The 27,645-nt window shown below is 37.7% G+C and overlaps 1 protein-coding gene across 3 annotated transcripts in view; it reads left to right on the plus strand.

Annotated features, from left to right (window-relative positions):
• Positions 1 to 27,645, plus strand: part of KLHL4 (kelch like family member 4) — a 76,087-nt gene that overhangs the window by 36,167 nt on the left and 12,275 nt on the right. Inside the window, exons 1-7 of one of the 3 annotated variants that reach the window (XM_027645444.1) lie at positions 2,449 to 2,566; positions 3,208 to 3,622; positions 21,960 to 22,130; positions 22,568 to 22,704; positions 23,215 to 23,411; positions 26,217 to 26,429; positions 27,439 to 27,625. In XM_027645444.1, coding sequence (XP_027501245.1) covers positions 2,539 to 2,566; positions 3,208 to 3,622; positions 21,960 to 22,130; positions 22,568 to 22,704; positions 23,215 to 23,411; positions 26,217 to 26,429; positions 27,439 to 27,625 — 1,348 coding nt within the window. In that variant the 5' untranslated portion in view covers positions 2,449 to 2,538. Of the gene's footprint in view, positions 1 to 2,448; positions 2,567 to 3,207; positions 3,623 to 21,959; positions 22,131 to 22,567; positions 22,705 to 23,214; positions 23,412 to 26,216; positions 26,430 to 27,438; positions 27,626 to 27,645 lie in introns of those variants that run through there. The other 2 variants (XM_027645445.1, XM_027645446.1) reach the window with 2 other exon arrangements.

Below are 27,645 nucleotides of genomic sequence, written 5' to 3' on the forward strand. Positions count from 1 at the left end.
AGGTTGAACAAATCCTGTCGTAGCTGCCTCCCCTCATCCATCATATGCTCCAGCTGCCTGACTCTCTTGGTGGCCTTGGCTAGATTTGCTGTAGCCCTGAAAGATATTGTTCTTTGGAAACTTCCAATCACAAGGGGAAAAATTAACGCTGTTATGGTCGCTATTCATCTAAATGAGACCAAAGTTATTAAATTAGGAATAATAAAACCAGAAAAATCATATAAACTTTCCCATTTAGCAGCTTGAACCCAGTCAGAGATACACCTAAATGTATGGCAGATTATAAAGAAATTGCCAAGAAGTAAAACACTCACATTGAATTCAGTTTGCAGGGAATTAGTTTGCTCACCAGAACACAGACCTAAATGATTAAAAGCAGGTGTGTGGCATAAAGCTGCACCAGGTTTTTATATATATATGCCACATACCCACTTCTAAAAATTTTAGGCCTGAAGTTTTGGGGTATCAAATCACTTATACTGTCCTAGTATAGCACATTGAAATTTTAGCCAGAACAGTAAAAAGCTGGGGGAAAAATAATCTACTTATGCTCTACCTGAAACATATTCTGTGCTGACTCAAGCTGACTGTTTAAGACAGTCTCTTCAGCAAATGTCCAGTTTTACTATATTAATTTTAGCTAAACACACTTTACATCTGCTAAAACATGTACTGAGTTAGCAGAAATCCAACAAAAAGAAGTGCTGTTTGTACATTCTCCAGTAAAATTCAGGAAATACACTTCTGATGATATCTTGGAGTAAAAGATGACTTCTGCAAAAGGGATTTAAGGAAAGGAAAATGACAGAAGCTTTGTGACATGGTGAAAAAATATGGATTAAATGTATCAGAGCTGTTGCTAAGAGGAGCTGACAGAGCTGCTGAGATAGCTCAATGACCTGATTAAATAGGAGCGAGAAACCGTGTTCTCTGTCCACCTCTACAAGACTTCATCATAAATTATTTCATTAACTTGGTATATAGAGATTCCCTCCTTAAAATAGATGTCAGATTTGCAGGTAGGCAATCCTGAGGAATATATATAGATACCTCTGTCTCATTACTTGTATGAAGCTGAAAAGAATAACCTCCATAGGTGTGTAGGTTGAAATTGAAAAGTCAGGGAACATTGCATTAAACACCTACAGTCGTAATGCAAGAAAAAAATATCTGAAACACGTCTCAAAAACATTTTACACTGACTACTGGACATATGACTCTCTTACTCAATGCCCAGACTTTTTACTTATCCATTCACTCCATATAAATTCTCTTAAATCCTTGAAGTTTGGGAGTGGCTTCTTTGTTAACTTATATTCTCAACAAGCTTAAAATGAAACCCCCTACGAAATGCATGAACAGGCTTTTATATACGTTCTTCTTAATATGACTTATTAGAAGTTGAACAGGTTTTCTAGTTTCTATCTATTCCCATAACACCTAAAGTGAAGTGTGGGTAATGTACATTTAATTGCAACAGCTCAGCCTCAATGTTCTCTCTAGCAACAAATATGCATTGACTACATCTGTCAAATCTTTCCTCAACTTCTTCCTTTCTGCCTTTTATGGGCAACTGCTTCAAAGAGGTTTTCTTTTGTACAAAGTCTTTCCCTCTATGTATCTATATAGTATAATACCTGTCAATCATTTTACTCTTCTTCCCTCATTCTGCAATTTCTCTCACATGCATCCAGTCCATAATGCTGTATATCATTTGCTTGAAAACCATTAATAGGACAGGAACTGGAGAGCCCAGCATAAAGGCTGATGATTCCTTAGTCCAATACTTTTCTTTTTTCCCCTCAGAACTCTACTTCACATTTCTCTGTTTGTATTATATGCAGCCAAAAAAGAAAAGAAATGTAGATTTTATTATTTGAAAGTTCAACATCCTGGTAGTAGAGCTGAGGTAAAAAAAGAAGAAAAATTCACAGCAAAGACAGAGAAAGAGGAAGTTAATATGAAAAGGTCTGAAGAGGAGAAGTAAAGATATCTTAGAAAGGGGTACCCTCCTTTAGCTCTGAATCCTGCTCTATTGACTCTGTGTTGCAGTTTTTTCTATTGCTGCTTGCAGCTGGGTAGGTCATCAGTAGCAAACCTTGGAGAACATAACATAATTAAAAAACCCAGTTCATTTATTTATCTTCAATTTGCACATGCAAACATTCTGTGTACATTATTTCCAAACATAACGGGAACAGTTCTCAGAGCCCTGCCTAGTAACCAAGGGATGGAAAGGAATACATATCCTCTAGTAAATTTGCTGGAAACATGTTACAGTGTACACTATCAAAAGAAAGCAAAGAAAGGTATTTAAAAAAAAAATATCACAAGCATTTCAGTGTCCGTGAGAAATTGAGAGCAGGATGGGAAAGGGTGTTTACACAGGCACTTAGCCAGGAAACTGTGTTTTCCACAGATACAGTCATTCAGGGAGCACATCTCCAATTTTCCTGAGCTCCCTCCTCTATTCTCATCCCCCTGCAATTATATTGAGAAATTTTTCTGTAGGTGAGAATATACATCCAGTTCTGCACCATGTATTCAAATACTGCCTCTCCTTTAGGTAAGTGCTACCACACTGAGGCCATTTGTAGGAATTTTTCATAGCAAGACAAACAAATGCAAACCCTTAAGGAAACGAGCTGCAGGATAGTTCCACAGTGACTCGTTACCAAAAATCTGCCTAAAAGAATCCTCTCCAAATCTTCTGTGGATGGAATGCAGCATTACTCATTAGCAGGTTTGATGGAAAATGCTGTGAGGTAGATAGAAAGTCTTGTCACTTTATTTGGATGTGCTTCCCTGCATCTTAAGTTGCAGCTCCGGATCCCTGAGGATCATGTGAGGCTGGGTTATATATTAGAGCCGCGCTATAGTGCTGGGAGTGTGTAAGCCTGGCAGCTGGGTAGTGTTATGGTTGCTGCTTTCCTGTGCTAAGCTGATTTACTTGTTTAAGGTCTGACCTCATCATCCTGTCAGTATGGATTCCCACCTATACAGTTAGCAGCAGCTCAGCATCGCCTGGGAGAGCTTGCAGTGTATTAATCAGAAGAGAGAGGGAGAGAGCTACCGGTATTTGTTCTTTTGTTGCCTTTTCTTAAGAAGAGGAGTTGAAACACAAGAGATAACAAAGAATCCATTTCCTTCCTAAAAGAATAGGCTTTTGTCTTTTTTTTTTTTTTCCTTCCTTGAAAAAAATGTCAGTATCTGGAAAGAAAGAGTTTGATGTGAAGCAGATCCTGAGGCTCCGCTGGAGGTGGTTCAGTCACCCCTCGCAAGGCTCCACAGGCACGGGGGGCTGCCATCAGCAGGAAGGATATGAGCACAGAGGGACACCGGTGCAGAGCAGGTTGAAGAACCACTCTCGGGACAGAAATGGGCTGAAGAAGAACAGCAGCCCTGTCCACCACAACATACTGGCCCCCGTGCCAGGTCCTACCCCGGTGCACCACCGATCTATTCAAGCCTGGCATCAACAAAACCTCATAGAACAGCTCCGAGCAAATGAGGATATTCCCAAAACAGGCACAGAGGAAAACTGTGGTAAAGAAGATTCAAGTAAAACCCCACAGGATTTGCAGATGATCACAGAAGAAAATACAGATGAATCTGCAGAGAGGTAGGAGTTTTAAAGTCTGCTCTTAGAAAGACAGACTTGTATCCAAGTTATTCCCTGAAACTGTCTTTGTTTTTAGCCAGAGTTCCTTACTGCATTAATCTCACTTTATATATGTGCACACCCACACTCAAATGAATAGGAACACTTTCATGTTAAAAAAAAGAACGGAAACATTGTCATGAAATTTTGATCTTTGCTTAAGGTACCTCATTTCGTAACTCTGCCATAAAAATATAATCTGCCAGTTTGTCAAATTAGCATACTAATTTTTTCTCTTGATATATTATGTGTAAGTGCAATGAAAAAAGGAGCCTCCTGAAATCCTGTCCTCATTCTGACTTTATCAATGGGTGCAACTTTGACAAATGGGAACTGCTGGAGGTGCACAGTGTGTGTGGTTGCCAACCATCTCTCAAAATTCTCACTGCTTTTATTTCACTGCCTTCCTGACAAGTAAAATTAACCTTGAACTAAGTGGAAAGGAAGCATCATTATTTGCCTTTTTTAAAGGTTTGTTTGAAATCCCAGTACTTTTACAGCTTGTTTAGTATACTAAGACAAATATTTTCTGCAAGGTCAGGTGAAAAAACATTACAGCTATGAGACCTTAAAGGTGTAAGCACAAAGGAAGAGGTATTTTTAAGTAGTGAATACCAGAGAATAAAATATTAACACCAGCTGTTTGATTAAGCATTTTATGATTTCTTTTACAAAATTATGTCGGCATCTTTAGCTTATACAGCAACAGCTTTTCCCCACCTTCACCCCACCTTGGACTCAAATTAGGCATTTATAATGTGATTATTTGCACCATTTGATGAGGTTGCCATTAGTCTTTGGGAATAATTCAAATTTCTTACACTGCATTTAAATACAAAGTTACAAGTTACAGTTTCTCTCAGTGCAAACCAAGCTGGCAGCTTGTGTATTTTTAGCAGTTATTATTTTTCAAGTTGTGCATCTGCTGTAGGGAACATCTGCAGAGTGAACAGAAAAATCTGCATTCCAAAATGTCATTTGGAAAACAGTCCTAGCAGTCAATATGTACTGGATAAAATCATTACAGAATAAAAGCAGTGAGGTGGGACTGTGGGAGTTCTGTATGTTTACAAGAGTACTAGTTTGGAATGTGTAAGCAGCATTCTCATAGTACACCATTCTGGATGACAGTAAAAATTCCCTGAAAAAAAAAGGTAATTTTAACCACCTTAGAAAGAAAGTCAATTTAGTTTGAAGAAAAATAAGGAACACTTATTCATCAAAATAAGGTTCTATATCAGGTGAAGAAGGAGGTATAAAAAGCTTAATCAATACAGTTTGAGAGGTAATAATAAACCACTGTCTTCTAAAGAAAGATGTGAAGTTTTCTCCAGCTATATATAAAGTTTCTGCTTAGACCTCCTTAAGTTTTGTGCCTTCATATTAATCCAAATTAAAGTTCTGCTCTTGAGCTGTTTAAATGTGCAGCTTTTAGAATAGTTTTGGGGAATGTGTATATCATATACTGTTCTACTCAAATAAGGGGTGTTTTGAAGTTTTCAGTAAAAACTTTCTGTGTGTGTTGTACGTTAAAACACACCTGAACAGTCAGGCACTTGCAGGATCCCCTGAATCGTTCTCTCACCACTAAAGCCACCAGAGAATGAGTTATTACAGGTATTGCAGCCAAATGCTCTTTCACATCCAGACCTGAGGGCAAGACAGACATATTTGCCTTTTATGCCATAAAAGCACTGTACCTTCAAAGATGTTGTCTCCAATACAGACAGGTGGCCTCTGCCTCTAGAAGTCTCATTTTCAGGTGGACTCTACAGCAGGACACTGCTGTGTGTCACTTGGACATTGAAAATAGTAGAAAGGGAGAGAAAATCTGGCCAATACCTCAACTTGAGCAGAGTATGAAAGCAATTTCTCCTAACAGCTTAGTGCTTCCTAGGAAAAAACTTTGGAAACACAAAACCAGTATTCTGAATTTCTTCAGAAAACTCGAAATGTCTTTCTCTAAAAGCCCCAGGATTTAATGCTGTCGGTGATACAGAGAGAGCACCCCAGGGTTTGATGAAATAAGGGTTGTTGATTGAGGAGGAGGAAGTCCCAGACAACAGTTCCATTTTGCATACGTGATCATCAATATGCTTGTTTCTGCTTTCTTCAATCCAGTTTGGTATTCCTGTACCCAAATTAAAGAGTGCAAGACTTAAAGGAACCCTTCTGACTCATAGGCTTGCTCATGAACAATATCCCATGACAAATAACAAATAAATGAGGGATTAAGTGACCAAAACTCCTTAGTCTTGTCCAAACAGCAGCCAGTTGTCACCAACCAATACCTGCTAGGTCATAACAGATGAATAAATGTCTTATTGGCACAAGGGTAAGGACAGCTCCCAGTGTGCCTGGGGACTGTCTTGTCAGTGTTGCTCAGGGAACAGGCTCAACAGGTACCAAACTAGAAGCACCTAAAATGCTAGGACCTGCTCCCTTATATTGCATCTATAGTCTGGAAAAAAGATGAGCAGTGGCCAAGATATGTTTACTGACCTGATTCTCACCAATCTGTTCCTTGAATGAGGATTGGGACCTCTACACAGGTGAAAAACAAAGAAACTACCTAAAACCTGAATAGCTACCAAGTAATTTTGTTTATTTGTACAGTGTATTTCCCACTATAAAATTTTCTGGGGTTACTGGGATGATCAGAAGCTAAACCTGTAGAGTATGGCCATGTCAATGAAGAGTGAAAATCTTCAAAGATTTCAGATTTGGCTTAAAGAAGGAGCTTAATGAACTCTGAAAGAGCACATGGAAGATAACCTGTGAATTATTGCTGGTTCAGAGGGCCGAGCTGTGAAGGGTTGTGCATTTTAGCTGTTGAGGACCATCTCTGGATGCAACCTTTTGAGGTTTAGGCTCTTCTATCAGGGAGACCTTGAAGCATTCCCACTTCTTTCAAAGACAGTGATCTGACAGTGTCCAGAGACATCAGCATGAGCTGGGAGGATTTGACTGTTAGATTTTGCTTGACAGTTAACAAAAACTTTTCTCTTGTGTGCCACACTTGAACACACACTGAACACACAAACTGACAGAGAACTGGAGCCTCCTGACAAGAAGAATCATGAAAATGAATTACTTTGATTACTCCCCTAGGTAAACTCTGGACTCACAGGCCTGACTGTATCGACCTTTGCATGTGAGACTCTGCCCAGCGTTTATTACATTATACTACTCTACCACATCCATTTCTGTGTCCCTGCTAGGTCTGTGATTCCATAACTATACTATTGTACACCATGTGTGCTGATGAAGTATGTGTGAGGCTCATTTCCTTGTTGCCCAAAGGCAGTTAGATTTCACCAATGAATGGATCATCCATTCATCATTTTTCTCTTACGCATTTTTTCCCCCTAATTTCATGGCTGAAAAATTGCTGACAAACTCTAGTTTGGGACAAACTCTAGTTTTGTTAAAGACATATGGTTTCTAATTTCCCATATGAGACAAAAAATACTTCTAATTAATTGTCATAGAATTTTTTTGGTGTCATAATCCAAGCAGTTGGTACTGATGCACATGGTACTGATAACTTGGGAGGAGTATCCTCCCAAAGTCAATGCTTTTCTGTGGTCACTATTTTTGATGTACAGCTATTTGATACTTCACCTCAAGGCTTGAAAACTCTTGTTTTTTCTGTTTTTTTTTTTTTTTTTTTTTTTTTTTTAGCCATATGAAAATAGCTATCAGACTATTTCCCTCACTGTTTCTGACAGACACATACGTGTACATGACTATTTTGGGTGTTATCCCCTATGTGAGGGTTTTCCCTTGAGTTCTATTTTTAATTCCAGCAGCAGATGACAGTCTTGGCTCATGTTCTAGTGTGAAATGAAGGTACCATGAGGAAAAATATCCTTTTAGTTGTTGCAATATCCTAGAAGATACTGAAAAGGTGGAAATGAAAAAAAAAATCAGTGTGCAGTACCTGACCCCAGTTTCTTGCTCCTAGGTTGCTGGTTTTTTTTGTTACCTGATATGGCACAGGGTACAGATGTTGTCAAGGTTTTTTTTCTCCTGAGCATTTTACTGGGGAGAGTCATTGCACTCCACACTCACCAAGTCCTCCAAAGTTTGTAACAGGTGCTCATTGAAGCGTTGCCTGCCTAATTTTTCAATACAAAAGACAGTTTCCAAAAAAGAAAACAGGTGATAATTTTCCTGGTGAGAATGGAATGTATGAATTATTCTATGAAACCACTGGTCAAAGAAGGTTTTTGGCACTAAGAGTACAGTTCTGGGTATCCAAATAAACAGTCCTACCACCTACACATGAGAATGACTGACAGTGAATCACAAGGCCCACTGGAAGGACTGTGATATGCCCTGTGCAGAGGAGATGACAGAGTGCTGCATTCAGTGATACATCATGACACTATTTCCCCCTCATGAGTAAGAATTCAGTTCCATGAACCATCTCTGATGCACAAAGTAAAAGTTTAGAACTGATGATTCCTAATCTCACAGCACAGCAGCCTTTATTGCTAAAACAAAATTACTTCAGATTTATTTTCACTGAACCTCCAGCATTTTGAAAAAAAAGCTTTCAAAAAATCTCAACTTTAACGAACAAAAGGTTTAAAAATGTAAAGAATGTTGGACATCTAGTCAGACAGCACTGTGATAAAGTTGGATCAGCTATGTTTAGGTGCTTCCTTGGTTATCTGTAATACAATTTAAGCTCCTTATTTCCTTGATCTTTCACTGATAGACATAGGTAGCATATTGTTCCCCTTATGCCTTTTATTCCCACACTATTCTTCTTTACACAATTTGTTCATATGTTTGAAAATTGCTGTAAGTAAAAAGAGCTGCAATTTTTGCAGTCTTTTTTTCAGAAGCCCCATGTCTGACAGGCAGGATATTTTCATTGCTGTCCTGTGTGTCCCCAGCCTGTCTGTCTGCACTTGCAGTACTGGGGACAGATCTGGATGTGTTCCTGTTGGAGTCTGGCAATTCTAGTGCAGAGCTGGATTACTTATGTGTCATCCTGACTGAAAATCTGTTTGAATATCCTGTTCAGTTGTTGTTCTGGGGTTTTTTTCTCAACAACATGCTGCTATTGCTCATGACTGGCTTGTGATTCATGTGAAACTCCTGCCCATGTACCAAAGACCTGTTCCCAAACCATCTGTACATTTTTGCAATTATTGTTCCCAAAACCAGTACTTTGCACAAATGGATTCCATTTCATGTTTCAGATAATGTCTCCAACTGGCTGAGTTAATATTCAGTTCTTATTTACTGATTTAATATTCAGTTCTGATCCTATGCCCAAATACACTTGCAGCTCTTCTCAGTTTGGTAGAATCTTCAGTTGTAATACAGTTCCTATCAGAGATTTCTAGTCATTTCTTCCTCCCTTCAAGTAATTCAGAAACATTATGAGAAGTTGTAGTGGAACTTCATTGCTAAATTCCTCAGAAAGCCCATTTGATTTACCTCCCTATTTATCAATGAGCCATTGATAATTACTTTAGTAGCATGATTTTAAAACAGTTTCTCACTCATTCCATAATGGTTTACTCCAAACAGTCCTTCAGGTTGAACTTAGTACTGTCTGAGACAGTGTCAAATAATATTCTCGTGTCCAAGATATAAATGGCAACCACTTCTTTTCTGTTCTCCATAATGTCTACTAAAACCTATTAATGAGGCACTTCACTTTGCTTGGACATGTTGTTCTTGGCAAATTCTTGCTGACTGTTAATCTTCTCTCTTATTTCTGAGTGCTTAGAAATAATAATTATATTACTTTTAACTGTAGAATTTGGCAAGAGTTAACAACTAGAAAAAGAAATTATGTTTGTGTCTTGAGGAAAATTTTGCAGTTTCTTTAGCACTTACAGCAATTTAATACCTATTTCAGGAGTATATTTATAAAAGGTGATTTTATGCAAGTCCGTTATGGATAACAAAAATGCTTCAGTGCTACCCAGGGAACAAGGAAAAACTAATTGTCTTCTAGGAATGATCTTTAGCTGAAGGTCAAAATACGAATTTGAAACTGGAGACATTCGAAATGGATTATTCAAGATTTTGTAGCCGATCTCTCAGAGGTGCTGCTAGAACAGCCCACATGGCCCCGCAAGGCTTTAGTGGGGTGGAAGAGCTGATGGCAGCAGGGATTGAGGGCACATTCCAGGGAATGGTGACTGGGGAACAGCCACTGGCATCACTGTGATGCTGCATCTGCAAGTGCCAGAGATCCCTTTGGTTGTAGGTATGAACTGAACTAAGGCACACGCAGCACACGAGATACTCAGCGAACATCAAGCTGGGTTTTAATAGAATTATATGGAAATTCACTCCCAACTGGTTACTCTCACAGGTGAGGGTAAGCAAGAAAATTTGTTACCTAATGTTTGCGAACTGTAGAAAATCTATAAAGTTATAGTAAGTGGTATTTGAGGCAGGATTAAAATCTAAGAGGAAAATCACATTTTTCCCAGCAGTTAGTAATCAATGAACAGTGACAAATGAATTGATTTTGACTTAACAAACTCTTTGGCCTCATACAAGAGCTTTTGCTACAGAAATTAGAATCAATATGTCTCAAAGGCATCCTCAGATTTTATTCCTACTCTCATCTTCTATTATGACATTTTCTGAAGAACTTGAAAAAGCAAAAAGTATGTGAAATCTAAGTGGGCTGAAACACTATTAAAGATGAAAGGGATAAGTAGGTTTGTATTTTGAAATTAATGTTATATTCACCCTGTAGAAGGAGTGGATATTTATTCAAAATATTTTTTTCATAGCTGCATAAATAGAATAATAGAAAAATTTAAGCTTAAAAGAACCTCTGGATGTCATCAAGTCTAACTGTTCACCCACCAAGAAAGCTAAAAGGAGAAATAATATGGCTTACTAGAAACATACAATATTTTACAGGCCTACATTTAACATACCTAGCTTTCAAAGATGACTTATTACAGGCAAGGGAAAAAAAATACCATTTAACAGTAATTTAAGAAACTAGGACAATTCCATTCATTTCAAAACAATTTTTTAATGATTCAATTATCTTCTCATTTTCACTCCATAGAGCTCCCTCTCAGCAAAGACAGCTGTTAAATTACTTTTTAAAGAGTTATTACTGGTCTTAAAACCACCTCTTAATGTCTCCAGAAAAAGTTAAGGAGATGATTAAACACATGTGCCCCATGCAGAGCAGTTTTTACAGACACACTGAGCACATGCAATTGAAAGATCAACAAGAAATCTATGGCTGTTGAAGCATTCTTGGAAAAGGGGGACAGGGTTTGCTGGTTTGAAAGTTATAGCCAGACAGTTCTGAAAGAAAGGAACTATTTATTTTCACCCTTGCAAGAGCCTGTTATTTACTTTGAAATACTGTAATAATGAACATTACTGAAATCTTTCACTTTTCAAAATTAAAGGGATTTGTTTGTTACAGTCAAACAACAAAGTTAACACAATATAGACCAGTTTGGTTTAGTTCCTTTCATTCTGCTAGGGTAAAATACTGATATTATATTTAGCGAATGACTATATCAGGTGATAATATAAAGAATATGGCTCGTGTAGGGCATACCTGTTGTTATGCAGGTAAAATAGATACAAAAATGAAGCTCAAGTACTGTTGGAGTTCACAGAAAGAGCTTAAGATAAGCACAGGAAAAACTCCAGAAAAAATCTCTAAAACAAAGTTCTACCCAAATTTCCTCCTCTGTGACATCAGACTCCACCTCAGTGACTCCTCCAAAAGATGTACCAGCACAGGAATGTCCCACACAGCTCTGACAGCAAATCTGCTCCCAGCCCACCCCCTTCCCTCCTTTTGGAAGCAAACACTTAACAGAGAGAACTCAGTTCAAAGTGAACTAGAATAGAAAGAAGAAGAGCAAAGAGCCTGGCTCTTTACAGCAATTCTGCCTATCCAATAATTTGGAGCATAAAACACCTTTGACTTCATTGTAGTAACTGTTTCCATTCTATAGGAATGCCTTAATTCAGCACTGAAACAGCACATGGAGTGCACAGGATTAAAAGTTTGCTCTTTTGCTTTCTCAACTAAACCACATTTAGGCTAAATAAACATGTTTAGTGGAAAAGGACACCTGATACCTGATCCTTTCTTCAGTTTGAAAACCTTGAGACAAAAATCTAGATTTCTTACCTGTATATTAACACTTGATTTAATTTCTACCTTTTAAACTTTATAACAAGGATCTGAAAATCAGTATCCATGGATTAAATCCCCAAATTTTCATCTGCTTCTTCTGTTACCTCAGAGAAATCACTCAGCCTCTTGGTATCACTATTTACTCATGTTAAAGAGAGTATTTTCCAAGGGACACAGTAAGAACTGAGCAGGGTTTTCAGTTATCTGAATTTGACTGCAAACTGCTACACAGATGCAAAGTGGAATTCAGATACAGTATGACTGATTCATTACATTATATAGTTGCACACTTTATCTTTTCATTATACTGATATCACAAAAATCAGTCTATTACTTTAACTAGAACTTTCCTGCTACACTAAGTAGACATCAATATCCTTATAATAAAATCTTTTGAACAGCAAACAAGGGCAACAGATTTGAGAAAGTGGACTACAACTGTCACCATTTGCCATGCTTCAGTTTACCTGACAAATTAGAAGTCAAGAGGAAGGGAGGCATTCTTGCAAGAAATAAGAGTTTTCGAAGCCTGTTCGTTTAATAGAAGTTGAGAAAATGAAGAACCTTTTTGAACTGGGCAAATACACCTTGATTTAAATAGAAATCGTGAGCAAACCACTAAGAAATCCTAGGAGTTGGAGAAAAGCTATTTTAAGCTATTACATATGGTTTGTGTTGCTAGGGAAACCTCTTTTACAGTGTTCATTTAGCACAGATGCTCAGGAAAGCTCTGTGTCTCCATGTCATACCATTTCAGAGCACTGCAGAAGGTGAAGAAATAGATGCACATATACACATAGGCAGACAAAAATATCTCTGTAATTCTATCTTAGTCATGTTCAGTGTCTTTGGTGGAAGCTCGTTCTTTCTGTTTGTGATGTGACTGTGGTGACAAATCAAAAGTTTGCCATTGAACCCCTGTTTTTAGACTGAAGATATTTGTTCAAACGTTACCTTAATGTTTTTCCATTTGAGTTCATGTTTTAGACAATCATCTACCTAGAGCAAGAAATTTGCCTTTGCCATCTATGCAGTGAAAGTACAAGGAGAAAGGTCAGCTCTGATAGCACAATTTCTGGCCACCCTTTTGACCCTAGGGCAGATGTGACTTGCCAAAACATATCCTATAACCTGCTCCATGTGGGGTTTACTGTCACAGTGCCCTGCTTTATCTCCTCAGTGCCCAGCTAGGTGCCAGCATGGGAGGTAGCTGCAGCCTGTTGGGATCAGGGATGCCTGCCTCTCTGCCAAGAGGGTGGGAGGGCTCAGACCCCAACTACAATTTTCTGCAGAAATTTCTCTATTTTGCCCATTACACCAGGGAATTTTGTGGTTTTCTGGGTCCTGAAGTGCAAATCAGAACATGTGCAAATGCTGTACTATGATTATATTAAGAGTTTTAAACCAAATGTACCATTAGAACAATACTTTGTAAAAAGCATTTAAAGATGAAAATGCTTGTTCTGGGTCATGATTTTCAGGACTGTCTCAAAGGGGTCACTCACAGAAAACTCTCTCCAGTCTGTCCAGCTCGTTATTCAGTTTACAGAAAACTCCCTGTAAAGGCAGAAATTCCCTCCCATGCCATAAGTTACCCTCACCCCCTTCTGTGTGCTGGGACAGAGGCTTAGGATGGACTTTTGATCTTTCTGTCTGAGATACCTGACCCAGTAAAATCCCCCAGCAGTGCAGCCAACACAGTCTCCTGGTAGAGCTTGTCACAGTGGATTTAGGAGCAGTGCAAGACAGATTCCTGGGAAGCTCCAGCCTGGTGATCCTGCAGGAGCCAGGCTGTTCCATCAGAACACACTGAATCAGTGAGACAAGCACAGAACTGAACAAAGTTGTAACTCAGGACTAATTTTTTTCATCTTATTTGTTTTTTCATTCACTGGAAGGATCCCAAATTCACCTATAAACAAAATTTGGGATGGCTTGTTGGTACAACATGCTGAGAAAGTCACTCAGCATGAAGCTCCCATGGGATGCCAAAAAGCAGGAGACTTGTGTGTCTCTTATTGCTTCACTCAAATGGAGCTCAATTACTCGTTGGCTGTTTAAAGTTTCCTTACACTTTTCCACTTAGTGTTATGAATGAATCCAAAGCTGAATTTACCACAACTAATAAAAGAACAAAATCAGGATTGGAGGGACAGTTTGGCCTATTCAGTGGAGCAGGAGAGCTCTCCTGTGTTTACTAACCCACTACTGAGCTTTCGTTCTCCATCTGAAATAATTTCCTTATATATTTAAAAAAAATGCATCAGGCTGATATGTCACCTTGAAATTTTCACAAGTTCTTTTGAGTCTCTACAGTTCCTAAAACATCTTTTGTTGTTCCCTATATGTCAAGCCATTAAATAAAGGCTGTGATTCCACTTTTACTGGCTACTGCTATGACAGTTTGTAAATCAATTGATGATAAAAGCTACAATTTTTTACCTTTTCTAATGAGTAGCTTTCAATCGTAACCATAATTTAAAACAATTTTGGAGAATAAAATAGCTTAAATGTGAAACTTCTAATTTATAGATTTACAGTTTTCTCATTTTACTTTTTTATTCCAAAAACTGTTGCTGAGGTCCTGTCAGTTTTCCTATACCCCAAGTTCTCTCTCAAATGGAAGACCAATTTCTGATGTAGATTACTTGGAGGAAGGACTTGCAATCCAGTAAGTGGTCTGTACACTCATGGCAAGACAGAAGGGTAAAGGTAAAACCCCAGCAAAAAAGGGTCTTGACCCAGAAATAACATAAATACAGTTACAGCTTTGCCTGTTCAATTTAATAATTGAATTTCACATTTAATTTGGAGGGAAAATCAATTTTATTCAATAAAGAGTTTCTCAGAAGACACTTTTTAGCAAAAGGTGGCAGGAAAGGCTGAGTACCTCTAAAATATTTGATTAGCTCTCATAATTTCATCTTGCTGGGGGAAACAGAGTCAGTGGCAACACAATAGAACATATGATATTGCACAAAGATTAAATAACTGTTAGTAGTTTCCTACAGCCAGAAGGGAAAACTGTGTCAGAAACTTCCCAAAGGAGAAGCTGGAACATAATAATTTCCACAGAAAGGAGCATCGATGCTTTCAGACCACCCTTAAAACATTGAGATGGGAACAGATAAGTGTTTGCCTTAACTACTTAAAGACTTTTTCCTTTAGATTTGAAATCCTCATTAAGTTTATTAATACCTTCATTCAGATTTTAAATTGTTGGGAGTCACAGGAAAATTCGGGCTGGAAGGGATCTCAGGAGGTCTCCAGCCCAACCCATGCTCAAAGTTCTAATGTAGATTACTTGAAGGAAGGACTTGCAATGCAGTAAGTGGTCTGTACACTCATGGCAAGACAGAAAGGTAAAAACCCCAGCAAAAAAGGGTCTTGACCCAGAAGTAACAGAAATACGGTTCCCAGGTTGCCCTGGGCTTTATCCATTTGGGTCTTGATAACCCTCTAAGGATGGAGATCATACAATGTGGGAACAGTCTGAGGCATATCTTGCAACATATTTTCACTGAAACAACACAGATTGCAAGCAGCCTAAATAATCAATTCCTTCTTCAGGAGGCAGAAAACCAATCTAAGGGAAGATTTGTGTCTTCTCTCCAGACTAGATATAGCATATTATCACATGCTTTATTTAGTTATTGCTATATTACAACCTTACAAAGCTGTAAGACATATTTTATTGAATAAATGCAATGAAGTTGCTCTGTTATTTTCTGCAAGATCACATTACAATGCAATTTTGTCTCTCTCCAGCCTAGAATAATGAATACCACTCCAGGAAAAAATCTGTCATAATAATACTATAAACAATATTTTCCACAATTCATATCAGTAACAGACCTTCAGCCTTTATTTTTCTTTTGATTTAGCGTATGACTTTTATTTAGATTTCATGTTTTTATTCCAATTCAATTTCAGTGAGCTGAGGCTGACACAGACCTGGCTCCTTGGAGCAGTTATCACTATTATTGGATAAATACCACTAATGGCATCAAGAATACAGGTTTTACTAAGACATGTTGTCAGAAACAGTGTTAAATACACTTGATATTGTCAAATAAAAGCAAACCTAAAATCCCATCTGTAAAGGCGGCAAAGACAATTCTCCTTCTGTCTTAGAAAGGTGCTGTGGACTCATGAACAGAAGTTTCCTCACTAAAAAATTTCTGTAAGATGCTGTCTCAAAAACTTACTTTTCTGAACAAGAACAATAGATGTTCAGCGGATATTAATTCCTGACATTAGCAAAAATGCACATAATAATGAATATTCTCAGGTAGGAAAAAAAGTGAAGGTCAGTGACAAAGGGTAAGAAGAAAAGATAAAGGACAATAGTCTTTATAACATTAACAATTCCTTCCAGTAAATATGGAAGGGCATTCACTGAATTTTGGTTGGATTGTACTGATTTGAAAGAAAATCCCCTCAACTGAGCCAGAAATGAATACAACAGCGTAAGTTATTCAATTATCTTCCCAGACTTATATTTATGTTTTCTGAGACAGAAAACAAGAAGGTAACAATGAGCTGGAGGATACTTTGGTATCAGGTTGTCTGTATCTATGAACACATAGAAATATTTGGCTGTAACAGAGTGGAAACACAGGGTACAATTACACAAATAGGAGAAGGAAGGAATTGACCACAGATAAAACTATGTAGCAAACAAAACCTGGTAGAATAGAACACTTCATTTACCTCTCACATGTTCTTTCTACCTGTGAGGCTGAGCAGACCTTTACACATCTCTGTCACTCTTTTCTAATAAATCTGTAATTAGGACTGAGCACACTGGTCGAGTAGGTTAAAAATCACAATTTTCCCCCCATTGCAGCAGTGTTTAGCCTTGAATGAGGTACAGATCAGCCGAAACAGGTGAGGAGATATTTTGGAACAAGCCCATAGAATTTTACATGACTGTGAAAGTGTCACAAAGTAAAACCTGAAGTGGTACCTTCAGCTGGTGGGGATACATTTAATGTATCTCTCAAGCTCCCCTTTGTTCCATTTTAGCCAACAGCAGTAAAAGGGGAGAGCATAAAGCAGGTCTTCTTCTCCACAATCTCTCCCATCAGGAGTCTTTCTGAAAGGTGTTTAATGAAGTAAGAAACTCAGAGTTAATTAGTTTCATCTGTCAATAGTCAGGCTTGGAGTGAAAACCAAAGTTTTTTTGCCATTGGTTTGTATTTTGTTTTCTATGTCCTCTAAGTAAAAATGCCACAGGCTCCTATCCAGCATTTAGCCATTATTTTTCATTTTGTACATTTTGACAGCTCCAAATAGCGCTATATCATGCCTTCTGGCCACGTCAATTTTTTTGTTCTTTAGAAAGATTATCACTGGCTACAAGGAAGTTGAGCAAGAAGTGCTCAGCCTTACTGAATTTCTACTTCATGACTTTTAATTTTCCTCCAACACACTCATGTCATACAAATGTGAAACTGGAAATCATGCACTGCAGTGATGATTGCTGTTACACTGTTGGAATCTCTGCTAACCAAGACAATAAGTATTCCTCAGGGTTTACATTCCTTGCATGGTAAATTCCAGTGTACAACGACTTAATATCGATTCACCATGCCAGACACACAATCTTCTGGTTTCTACAGGAAATGGTTAAATCAGCTGTCAACACATAGTACAATTTCCCACACACTTTTGGGTCGAAGTTTTTTTGCCTGTACCCTAAAACCTTCACACTGCAATGAGTAAAAAATAAAGGAGACAATTGCAGTAGAAGTGTCAAGGCAGAGTATGGGATATACCACTGTTTTACCTGTGTTCAGAAACGGCTTCCTAACTGGAATATTTTATCTCTCAGCTAGCTACTGGTTTGCTCTAACAGATGCTGCAGCTCTATCATTGATGTAGCAAAACAGACTCTCTGAGTCTCCAGCCCCACAACACCGCCCAGCAGACAGAGGGTCAGAGCTCACACAGCTGCACAGACAGAGCTGTCTGTGTGGGGGCTGCACTTTTCTTACATAAGCAAAAAATAAATGAGAGAAAAGGAAAATGATGAGTTGCATTGTAAATATCGCTGCACAAACAAACTGAATTGATGAAGCTGCAGTTTTCTCTCAGGCCTTGTCACAGCTAAAGCACAAACAGTGCCCCACAGTGCTGGAGTCACATTGAAGCTTCCAGCTGTGATAAAGTCTGGAGGATGTCTCATGTCCCTCACTGGTACCCATTTGCTGCTGGTGGGATTGACAGTGCAGAGGGAAGGTGACCCCAACCCCAAATCTGCAAGTGACACCAATAACTGAAATGTTATTTGATCAAAGTGAATTTCACAAACATCATAGCAGGTTAAACAGCTACATTTAACAAATACCCGTTCAACAAATATCCAAGAAGAGATGTGGTCACCCTAAAAACATAAATAATAGCCTTATCAACAAAACCAAAATTAAAACACTCCAACAGATCACCCAGTTTTCATGCCATATTAGGCTTCTAAGCTTCCTTATCATCAGGTTTAATTTCTGGTTTTGGTCCCAGTCACACTGAATGAGGCACTTTAGAACATACTGAATTTTAAAAAGGACATGGCAAATAAATGGCATTTATGTTTTATCACGTTCTAATTAAATAATGAGGAAATGTGAATTTATCCTTTATAGACTGATTAAAGAAGAGTGCTCTGTTGGTTAATGAAGAGTACTTCACAAAGACAGAAGATAAATTTTACATAATTCAGAAACTTAAAGAATTGTAGGCCTGGAATGAATCAAAAAAATTATTACATTAATTATGACTTAAGAAAAGGTGAAATTTTACCTCCTCACACCACATTTGAGTCCCAACTTCCTCAGGGTCCAGTGTAGTCTCAGTTACCTCTCATTTCTTTCCCTGTGTTTCATTTAGGTAATTACTCACACACAGGTGGGAGTGGGTCTTGGAAAAGTAAAAATTTGCCTAAAGGTCAATGAGGCAAAGGCAAATATGTCCCTCTGAATTTAAATGCCTTGCTGTCATATACCCATGCAACAATTAAACCTTGTTTCTATCATATGATTTTCTGTAATAAAACTGTGGAGCAGCATCAGGAGCAGGATTTGCCTGGAATTCTTTCAGCACTCTGCCTGCCTTTGGAAGTGAATCCCTGAGAAATTTCAAGCGTGGATAAACAAGTTATTCATCCCTCTTATATTTATTACACTTAAAACATGCCATCCCAGCTGGATTTTGAAAATGTCATGTGAAATAGTGTCAGGAGCCATCCAAAAGGTGAGATGACTTTTGACAACTCCTTTTTTTTTCCCAGTAAGCTTTGGTATTTTGTATAAAAACCCCTACAATGTTCTGACATGATTCATTCTGACCAGCCATGCTGGCTAGTATTTATGTCCCTCTTATCATCTAGATGCTTAATGCTTTTTGAGTGTCCCTTCAAGTTTTCAGTTTATATCATCTGTTTCAAAAATCCGTGTTGCTTTTTAAAAATGGGACTGTATTTTCATTATTCTTCACAAATCCTTACAGGAAAACTCTGAAATTATTTCACTTGGCTCTCTACCTAAAATGAAATTCATAGAACTTGGTTACTTTGGAATAATCGAAATATAGATTTCTCTCTCTATGCTAAACCATGTTTTAAGCCATTATTACTAATGTTGATGGTGTTATCACAACTCCATGTCCTACTGAACACTAACGCAAAAATGACATTAAGAAATTTGGGTTCCTGATTCTTCAAAGCAATTAATTGATCATTTTCCCTCCTGATTGTGTGCAAAACTAATTCTTTGGTCGTCATACCGCTAACGCACTGCAGGAAACTTTTATTCTTCAGATTTATTCAGATTTTGTTTATCCAAACTTGTACATATTTCATAGAAACAGGCATTTCTCTACCTGCCACACGATTCCTTTCTGAGTAGGAAACCTTGAGTTCTCTCAACGTGTCATTCCCAGCACATTAATCCATCCCACACAGAACAGGATCTGACAGGCAAAGGGATTTCTACCTGCCCACTTGGAGCTCCCTTGCCTGTCTTTGTGCTACATCCACTAATAAAATTCAACACAGAAACTCAAGGATACATTTCCTGGTTTCTTCCTTTAAGATACTTTAATCTCTGACTTCTTTAATTCACCGGTACCCACTACTACATTCTGAAGGTCAATATTTGAGTTTGACAGTCACATATTAAGGAGAATAAATATTTATCTTTGAATTTAATTTTCCCCTTCCATAATATATTTTACCTACCATTTTGAACGAGCTGCTGAAGATAAACCAGCAATTATAATTTTAATATTTATTAATATTAATTGAGCACTTTCTTTTGCTTCCAGTATTTTTCAGTCTCTGAAGACCATTGCCTTTGAAATAATTAATTATATTGGTGGTATTTCTGCTGTAGTTAAATGTGACTCTACAAAACATGTGAGAAAAGTACCCAGGACTAAATGAAATAATTAAACTTTCAGGCCCCTGAAAATGATTCTCTAACAACAAATATATACAGACTATCGGGAATTATTGATTTCACACAACTAGTCCTGTCTAATTCCAATAGGGATGGTTGAGTATTATTTTAGTTGATTTCTGCAAACATCAAGGCTTAGATACAACACTTAGGAGTGGATATAATGAATCTGGAAGAGATATTTTTTAGAAAAATAATTTTCTGAGAATCATTACAGAAAACTTAAGAGAAAAATAGCAAAACAAGAATGTTACAGAGTATGAATTTGGTATCAAGTAGCTGATGCAAAACTAATGAGCATATAATCCAATTTTGCAGCTTCTTCATTTTCAATGAAGCATTGAAGGCAAACAAATAAGAAAGTAGAGTCATTAAACACACTGAGACAAATTAATTTTTGTAAGCCATAAACTACAAAGGAAACACATTATAGGTGAACTTGGTTTGCCCCTTTTTCTTTAAAAATAAAGTAAAATAAAATGGGTTTGAAATTGCTAATAAAGAGCTTCAAAAGAAAGACAGTGAGTTTCTAGCTCTGATTTGGTCTATCTTAATGTATTTGTAATTAAAAGTATAATACTGATTCAACCTGATTTACCCCTTTTATTTACCTTTTTTTTTCTCTGTTTTCTGAACTAGATGTTCAGTTGTGGATATAATCCAATATTCTGCTAAATTTAATACATTAATTTCATTAAGAGATCTTTTCTAGTCACTTATGAATTTGCATTTACAGTATCAAAGACAACCAGGAAATTTAGTCAACCAGCTGCCATTATTTCCTGGTTGGGCTTGGAAATTTAAAAAATACAAGTGTTTCACATTTGAATTAAAAACAATATTAAACTGACAACATGTTTTTCTAAATAATTTTTAGCTAAAATAGTTTTGAATATTGCAGAATTTTCAAGATGTGTGGTATACATTTATATAAAAAATGCATTATTTACAAAAACCAGATCAATAGAAAAAGAAATATTTTTCTAAGAGAATGTCAAAAAGATGTTTCAATGTGCAACCTGATCCATATTAAAAGGTAGTAAGGAATCGTGTTTAGAAAAAATAATATGAGTATTTATAAATGGAAGAGCTAACAGAATTCTGGAGTGGGAGGAATATATTTATATTGCACATTTCCATGAAAGGCAGAGAACTTTGTCTTCATTATTTACATTCAGATACTAAAGGCCATACAATGAACTGATTCCATCAACCTTTAGTTTGGTGATTTGTCTAGAATTATATGCTCCTCCTGAAATTATCTTTAGATTCATTGCTATTTAGTGATGTAATTTAATGCACAAAGTAAGTAGAGAAAGAGAAGTAAGACCCAAGGACATGTAATATCCAATATTTCCTACCAAAAGATATTTTAGCTTTTAGTACCACAGGAAAATAGGTTTGGTTTTGATGTGTTCTTTTTGTGAATGATCATTGATGCAAAACTGTTAAAATAAGTCAGTGGAACAACCTACTACAGATAAGTGTAGTAAAGTACAGTTTATGTGCAGCCTTATGAATGAAAACTTCTAGGCATGAAGCAGAAAAAGGTGGAAGAAGGCACGGCAAGACCAGAATCACGAGTGCTTTGTAATTTTAATGATTTCTGTGCTGCCTTTTGAACAAAAATCAAGGCAATGAGCATTTATAGTGCTGCACTCACGGCCTCTGTCCCTGGCAGGCTGTCCACGACCAGCAGCTCCCTGGGAATGACCTCCAATGGCTCCGATGAGTATTTCCAGTGCACGAACCACGCCGAGCAAACATTCCGCAAGATGGAGAGTTACCTGCAGCAGAAGCAGCTCTGTGACGTGCTGCTCATCGCCGGCGACCAGAAGATTCCAGCTCACAGGTACATCCCCCAGGATGGATGGTGTGGCTTCATGATATCTCCAGCTTATGCCTTCCCTGCTTAGCTATGAGTGAACAGTTGCTATAATTAGGATATCAACTAGTGCGGAACAGTCTGATGTAATCAACTTTTCATACCTCTTATTTTCAATAGAAAGAAACTCAACTACAAACCGTTGGCATTGTCTGTCTTCTTTTCTTGCTGCTGTCACACTGCAGCAAGATCAGTGAAGAAAATCTGCCTGAACAAGCACTTTGGGAGAAAATTAGATTACTAATTACTCTCTTAACTTTATTACTTGCTGCTGTAAGACTTGAATACTACGCTAAATATAATGTTTCTATTGCACGCACTATTTATGATATAACAACACTGAATTTTCTGCCTGCTATTGAGATTAGGATGTCATTTGCTGTCCCAAACTGCTCTATTTCCAGGCTGGTTCTCAGTGCAGTGTCTGATTACTTTGCTGCCATGTTCACTAATGATGTGAGAGAAGCAAAGCAGGAGGAGATCAAGATGGAGGGAGTGGATCCTGAGGCACTGAAAGCTCTGGTGCGCTATGCCTACACAGGTAATTCTGCCTCCCTCACTGGGATCTCCCAGCTTCTGGTTCTGGAGTTATACAAACTTATTACATATATTTTTATGATTTAATATATGAATTTTCATAGAATAGTTTGGGTTGGAAGGGACCTTAAAAATCATCTGGTTCCAATGCCCTGCTGTGGGCAGGGACACCCTCTACTAGACCACGTTACTCAGAGCCCCATTTTGGGAAAGGTTTTTCTTTAATCACACCTTTATTTTTTTTACTTTTTTTTTTTTCCAACCAAATCAGATCTAGTACTGTTAAAATTCCAACAAAAAAGTTCCAATTCCAATTCAAAATCCACAAAATCCTGTAAGTCTGTTAAAACATATGTTTAGAGAATCCTTCGGCAAGAAAGGAAAATGAATTTGTGAACCACAGGACACTTCTTTCCAGAGAAGGACCGGGGAGAGACAAACTTTCAAATAATGAAAATACAAGGAAAATGACTTAACATTTTAACATTTTTTTTCCTGTATGGAAACTGCACAGGTATCCTGGAGCTAAAAGAAGACACTATAGAAAGTTTGCTGTCTGCAGCGTGCCTTCTCCAGCTCTCCCAGGTTATTGAGGTGTGCTGCAACTTCCTCATGAAGCAGCTCCATCCTTCCAACTGCCTGGGGATCCGCTCCTTTGGAGATGCCCAGGGCTGCACGGAGCTCTTGAAGGTGGCACACACATACACTATGGTAAGGGGAACAAGCTGGTTACTTTCCAATTATAATTAGGGAAAGAAATATTCACTTCTGTTTTTTCCCTTTTCAAAATTTTGCTTTGTAGAAAGACATACTTTGTGAACTTTAATTTGCAGTGTGAGTGGTACCTATTTCTGCCAAAAAATGTAACAGGGGCCTTAACACGGCTATTTTCTAGAGTCAAACAGTAATGGACCATTCTTACGCTCTTTATTCCACACAGAGAAAATTCTAAAGCTGATTTTAAAGTGAGACAGACGTAAAAAAAGTCAAAATATAGAATGTATTGGAAAGATTTGGAGGGCTAAAAAGCAGCACATCCTTGACTGGAACATAATCCTCCTCTGGCTCAAAGCAAGAAATGAATATTCAGAGTGTGGGAAACAGAAAAGCGAGATAACTTGCTGTGAAACCAAATCGAGGGATAAATATTCAGGGCAACAAGATGTGCTATCACAGCTTCAAACACAAAAAGAATAGCAACTGCTACAGCTAAATAGATATAAAAAGAACTACTTGTTAGGAGACACATGACAGCTTTATGCTTGAAATATTAGTGTAGTATGTCAAAACAAGTTTAGAGGCTTCATAATGTGGAGTGCTCTTCAGCAAGAGATTGTACATGTCCACATGCTGCAGTAAGTGAAAGTGGTGTGTGGGGATTGAGGGCACTGGTTGTCCTCTTTCTTGTCACAGTAATGAATGGTTTGTTTAGCAGCAATCTACCCTTTTTTTATATTTTAAAATTTGAGAAAGACCGTTTAAGATAGATGTTCACTCAGCCTGTCCATAACAGTGTTGTCCTTGCAGCTCCACACCTTTTCATACCAGCCAAAATCAGAAACTTCCCCCCTTTACTGTTGCCTCTCTTCCCTCAATAGCCCCAGCACGAGTGTCAGCTGTAAGCATTTAAAACTGATGGGTCAGATTTCTGCAAAGCTGAAATAAAATCATATGCTTAGACTTAACAACCTAATAACTTAATAAGAGATCCTTTTTTGTTCCTATTTTTTTTAACCCTTTGGATCCTCCAGTCTTTCCCAGGAGTCAAACCTTTACTATTCTCTGAAACAGGGTGTCACAGAAATGACAGCTGGGTCTGTAAGAACTCTCTAGCATGAAGGATCAGGATGAATCTGTGATACTCAGCAGCACTGTGCATAAGCTTTATACTACTTCTTCCTGAAATCAACTTCTACCACCTCTAGAACCACCTCCTGCACCCTTCATGCAACACAGACCAAGAATGCTGCCATGAAACAGGACCTTGTGTGCCATAAGCTCACCTACCAAGTTTTCAGCTCCTGACAGCTTAGAGACAGAAGAGGAAATCTGCACCTGAAATCTGAAATAAATGTAAAGAAAATTTTCTTTCAAACCCTTGAAGTGAAATTACAAACAACTTTGGAGAATAAGAGATCATAATGCATAAACACACAAGTGTTGTGGAGGAGGATAAATAAAACATTCTGTTTTGTCTCATGTCAACCTCAACCACTTGAAAAATGTGTACCTTAGGGAAAGTTGTACTGTAAATATAGAGACTGGTACATTTTTAGAAGATGATGAGCTATAAACACCAGACCCATTCAACAAAACCAGACACAATGGAGACCTTCCCCTTCAACCGCTTTGACCACTGATGTAAAGTATTAACAGTTTCCTGCCTGGTCTCTTTTTGTGCAGATAGAGCTGGTTCTGATAAACATCTTGTGCTATATTTGTAACTAAGAATGGACTGGCCTTCCTGTCCCTATTCTCTGGATGCCACAAAATATTAAAGCAGGATATGCACAGCAGAGCAAAGTTGACATCTCCTTTAATTGCCTCTGTATTTACATCCTTGAAGAGATACAGAAAGCAAAGAAACCACTGAAAACAAACAGTGCATTATCAATTACTAAAATTTCTTCACCTGCCCTATTTCAATCTGGTTCCCAAAGAAGATGTATTAATTCCAGGCACAGAAATAGAAATTGTGTTTGAAATGCAGACATGAGTTCCTACGTGCATTTTTTTGCAAGTAACTTAAACCCCCATCTCTCTTCACCAAATTTCTTTTTTGCCTTTGGAACTAGAAAAGCAAGCACACTTAATAAATGTTAATATCAACTCTAATATTGTTGTTACTCAACTCTACAATATCCTGTTTTTATGAAAAATAATTATTTGAAAACTCTGGCCATTTCTGGAGCTGGTAACTTTTATCATAGCATTAGCTAAGAGAGCTCTTTGTTGCGACTTTTCCAACTTATTGTTGCTCAAATAGTACTCTTAGAACAGTAAGTTGAATTTCCTTTGCTGTATTTTATACCAGTAAGAGCAGATCTTGCAATCGACAGCTGGCACAGCTCGTTCCAAAAGGATTGGAAGGTTTCAGTGTAATTGGCCCAAACCCTTTTAATCTCTAACAGAGGGTACACAGTTCTTTGAATGCCCACTTGGCATTAATTCGTAAAATAGACATCATATGTTCAAAAGCTGCATATTAAGATCATATTGATGGACAAACCTGCCAGTGGCAAATCCCTAAGCCAGGACGCACTGACAAGAAGCCTGACAAACACAACTATAGCGTGGTAGTGTGGAAATGAACATTATTCTTCAGTTCTGCAAGAGTAAGGCAGCAAAAAGCAACCAAGATCTCCTTTAAATGGTAGAAGGATATTTATATATTGCACTTCCCTATACTGTGAAATGGAACAGGAATGAAATATATGCAAAGCCTACATTATCTTAGAAAAAGCTATTTCTATGTGTGAAAATCATCAGTGCATTGAAATCTTCTTCTATTTTTAGGAGCACTTCATAGAAGTAATAAAAAACCAGGAATTTCTTTTGCTCCCAGCTAATGAAATTGCAAAGCTCTTGTCTAGTGATGACATCAACGTGCCAGATGAAGAAGCCATATTCCAGGCACTGATGATGTGGGTGAGGCACGACTTGGAAAACCGGCAACGAGACCTGGGAATGCTTCTTTCCTACATTAGACTGCCCCTGCTTCCACCTCAGGTATGAACATGAAGGGCTGGAGTTTTTTGGTGGCCTTTTTCTTCTCTTTTTTTTAAAAAAAAGAAAAAACCCAAACCTGCATAATCTATATATTTATTATTTTTAAACACAGGTAAAGAGAAATCCCACTATGCCACTGTAATTACTTGGCTCAGAATTACCTCTAAAAATTGTCAGTGTATTCCAAAAGCAGTTTTTCTTTGTTGGGTAGCAATGGTAATAGTTTTCTTCTAATAACACAGTGACTTAAATACCATGCAAAGATAACTATTTAGATTTATCAAACTGCAGGACAAATAAAACCCACTGCTTATTTCTTTATTGCTGTAGAAAGTGCCAATACAAATATAAAAGGGCCTAAATTATTGCTGACTATTCTGAGCACTGACATTACTTGTCCCTTCAGACTGAAAGAAACATTTCAGCAATAAGTTCCAGAGATGGACATATTGTTTTATAGAAAGGTGTCACTAAAGTATCTGTGTCATAGAAGAATTTTTATATCTCATCAGAAAGACATCCAGGAATATCAAGACTGTCATTAAGGTCACTACAGCCACTTTATGAATCTCCATGACTGGAGAAAGGAGGAATGGTTGGACTGAAGCTGCAAATATTCTACTTTGGATAAAGTAAAAAAGTACTATACACACTTAATTTTAAATACAAATAGTATCTTCTAATATTCACAGAGATGTCCAGCACTCTATGTTAGACTTGGTTACTTGCACCAAGACGAGTTCTGCATTCAGAGGGTCCAGTACTACATTTGCAATTTTAACTCTTTTTAAAAGTTAAAAGAGGTAGGAAAAATTAAACAAAGACATCATACTCAAAGACCTTTCCCCTCCGCCTTTACATAGTTTTGCTTCATTAAAGCAGAATTTCCAGCAAAGCTCAAGTGATGAACTTAAAATGAGTATTTCAAGCTACCAATACTTTTATTACTGAAATTCATACAATTTTAATGATTTAATCTATGTCAAGATCCTCACTTTTCACCCCTTAGTTACTGGCCGATCTAGAAAACAGTCCAATGTTTGCAGACGACCTTGAGTGTCAGAAACTTCTCATGGAGGCCATGAAGTACCATCTGCTGCCAGAAAGACGGTCCATGATGCAGAGTCCTCGCACCAAGCCTAGAAAATCTACTGTGGGTGCACTCTATGCTGTGGGAGGTATGGATGCCACTAAAGGTAAGTTCAGGACTTAGTGT

Source organism: Corapipo altera, unplaced genomic scaffold, assembly GCF_003945725.1.
Source record: "Corapipo altera isolate COAL_440 unplaced genomic scaffold, ASM394572v1 65, whole genome shotgun sequence".
NCBI lineage: Eukaryota > Metazoa > Chordata > Aves > Passeriformes > Pipridae > Corapipo > Corapipo altera.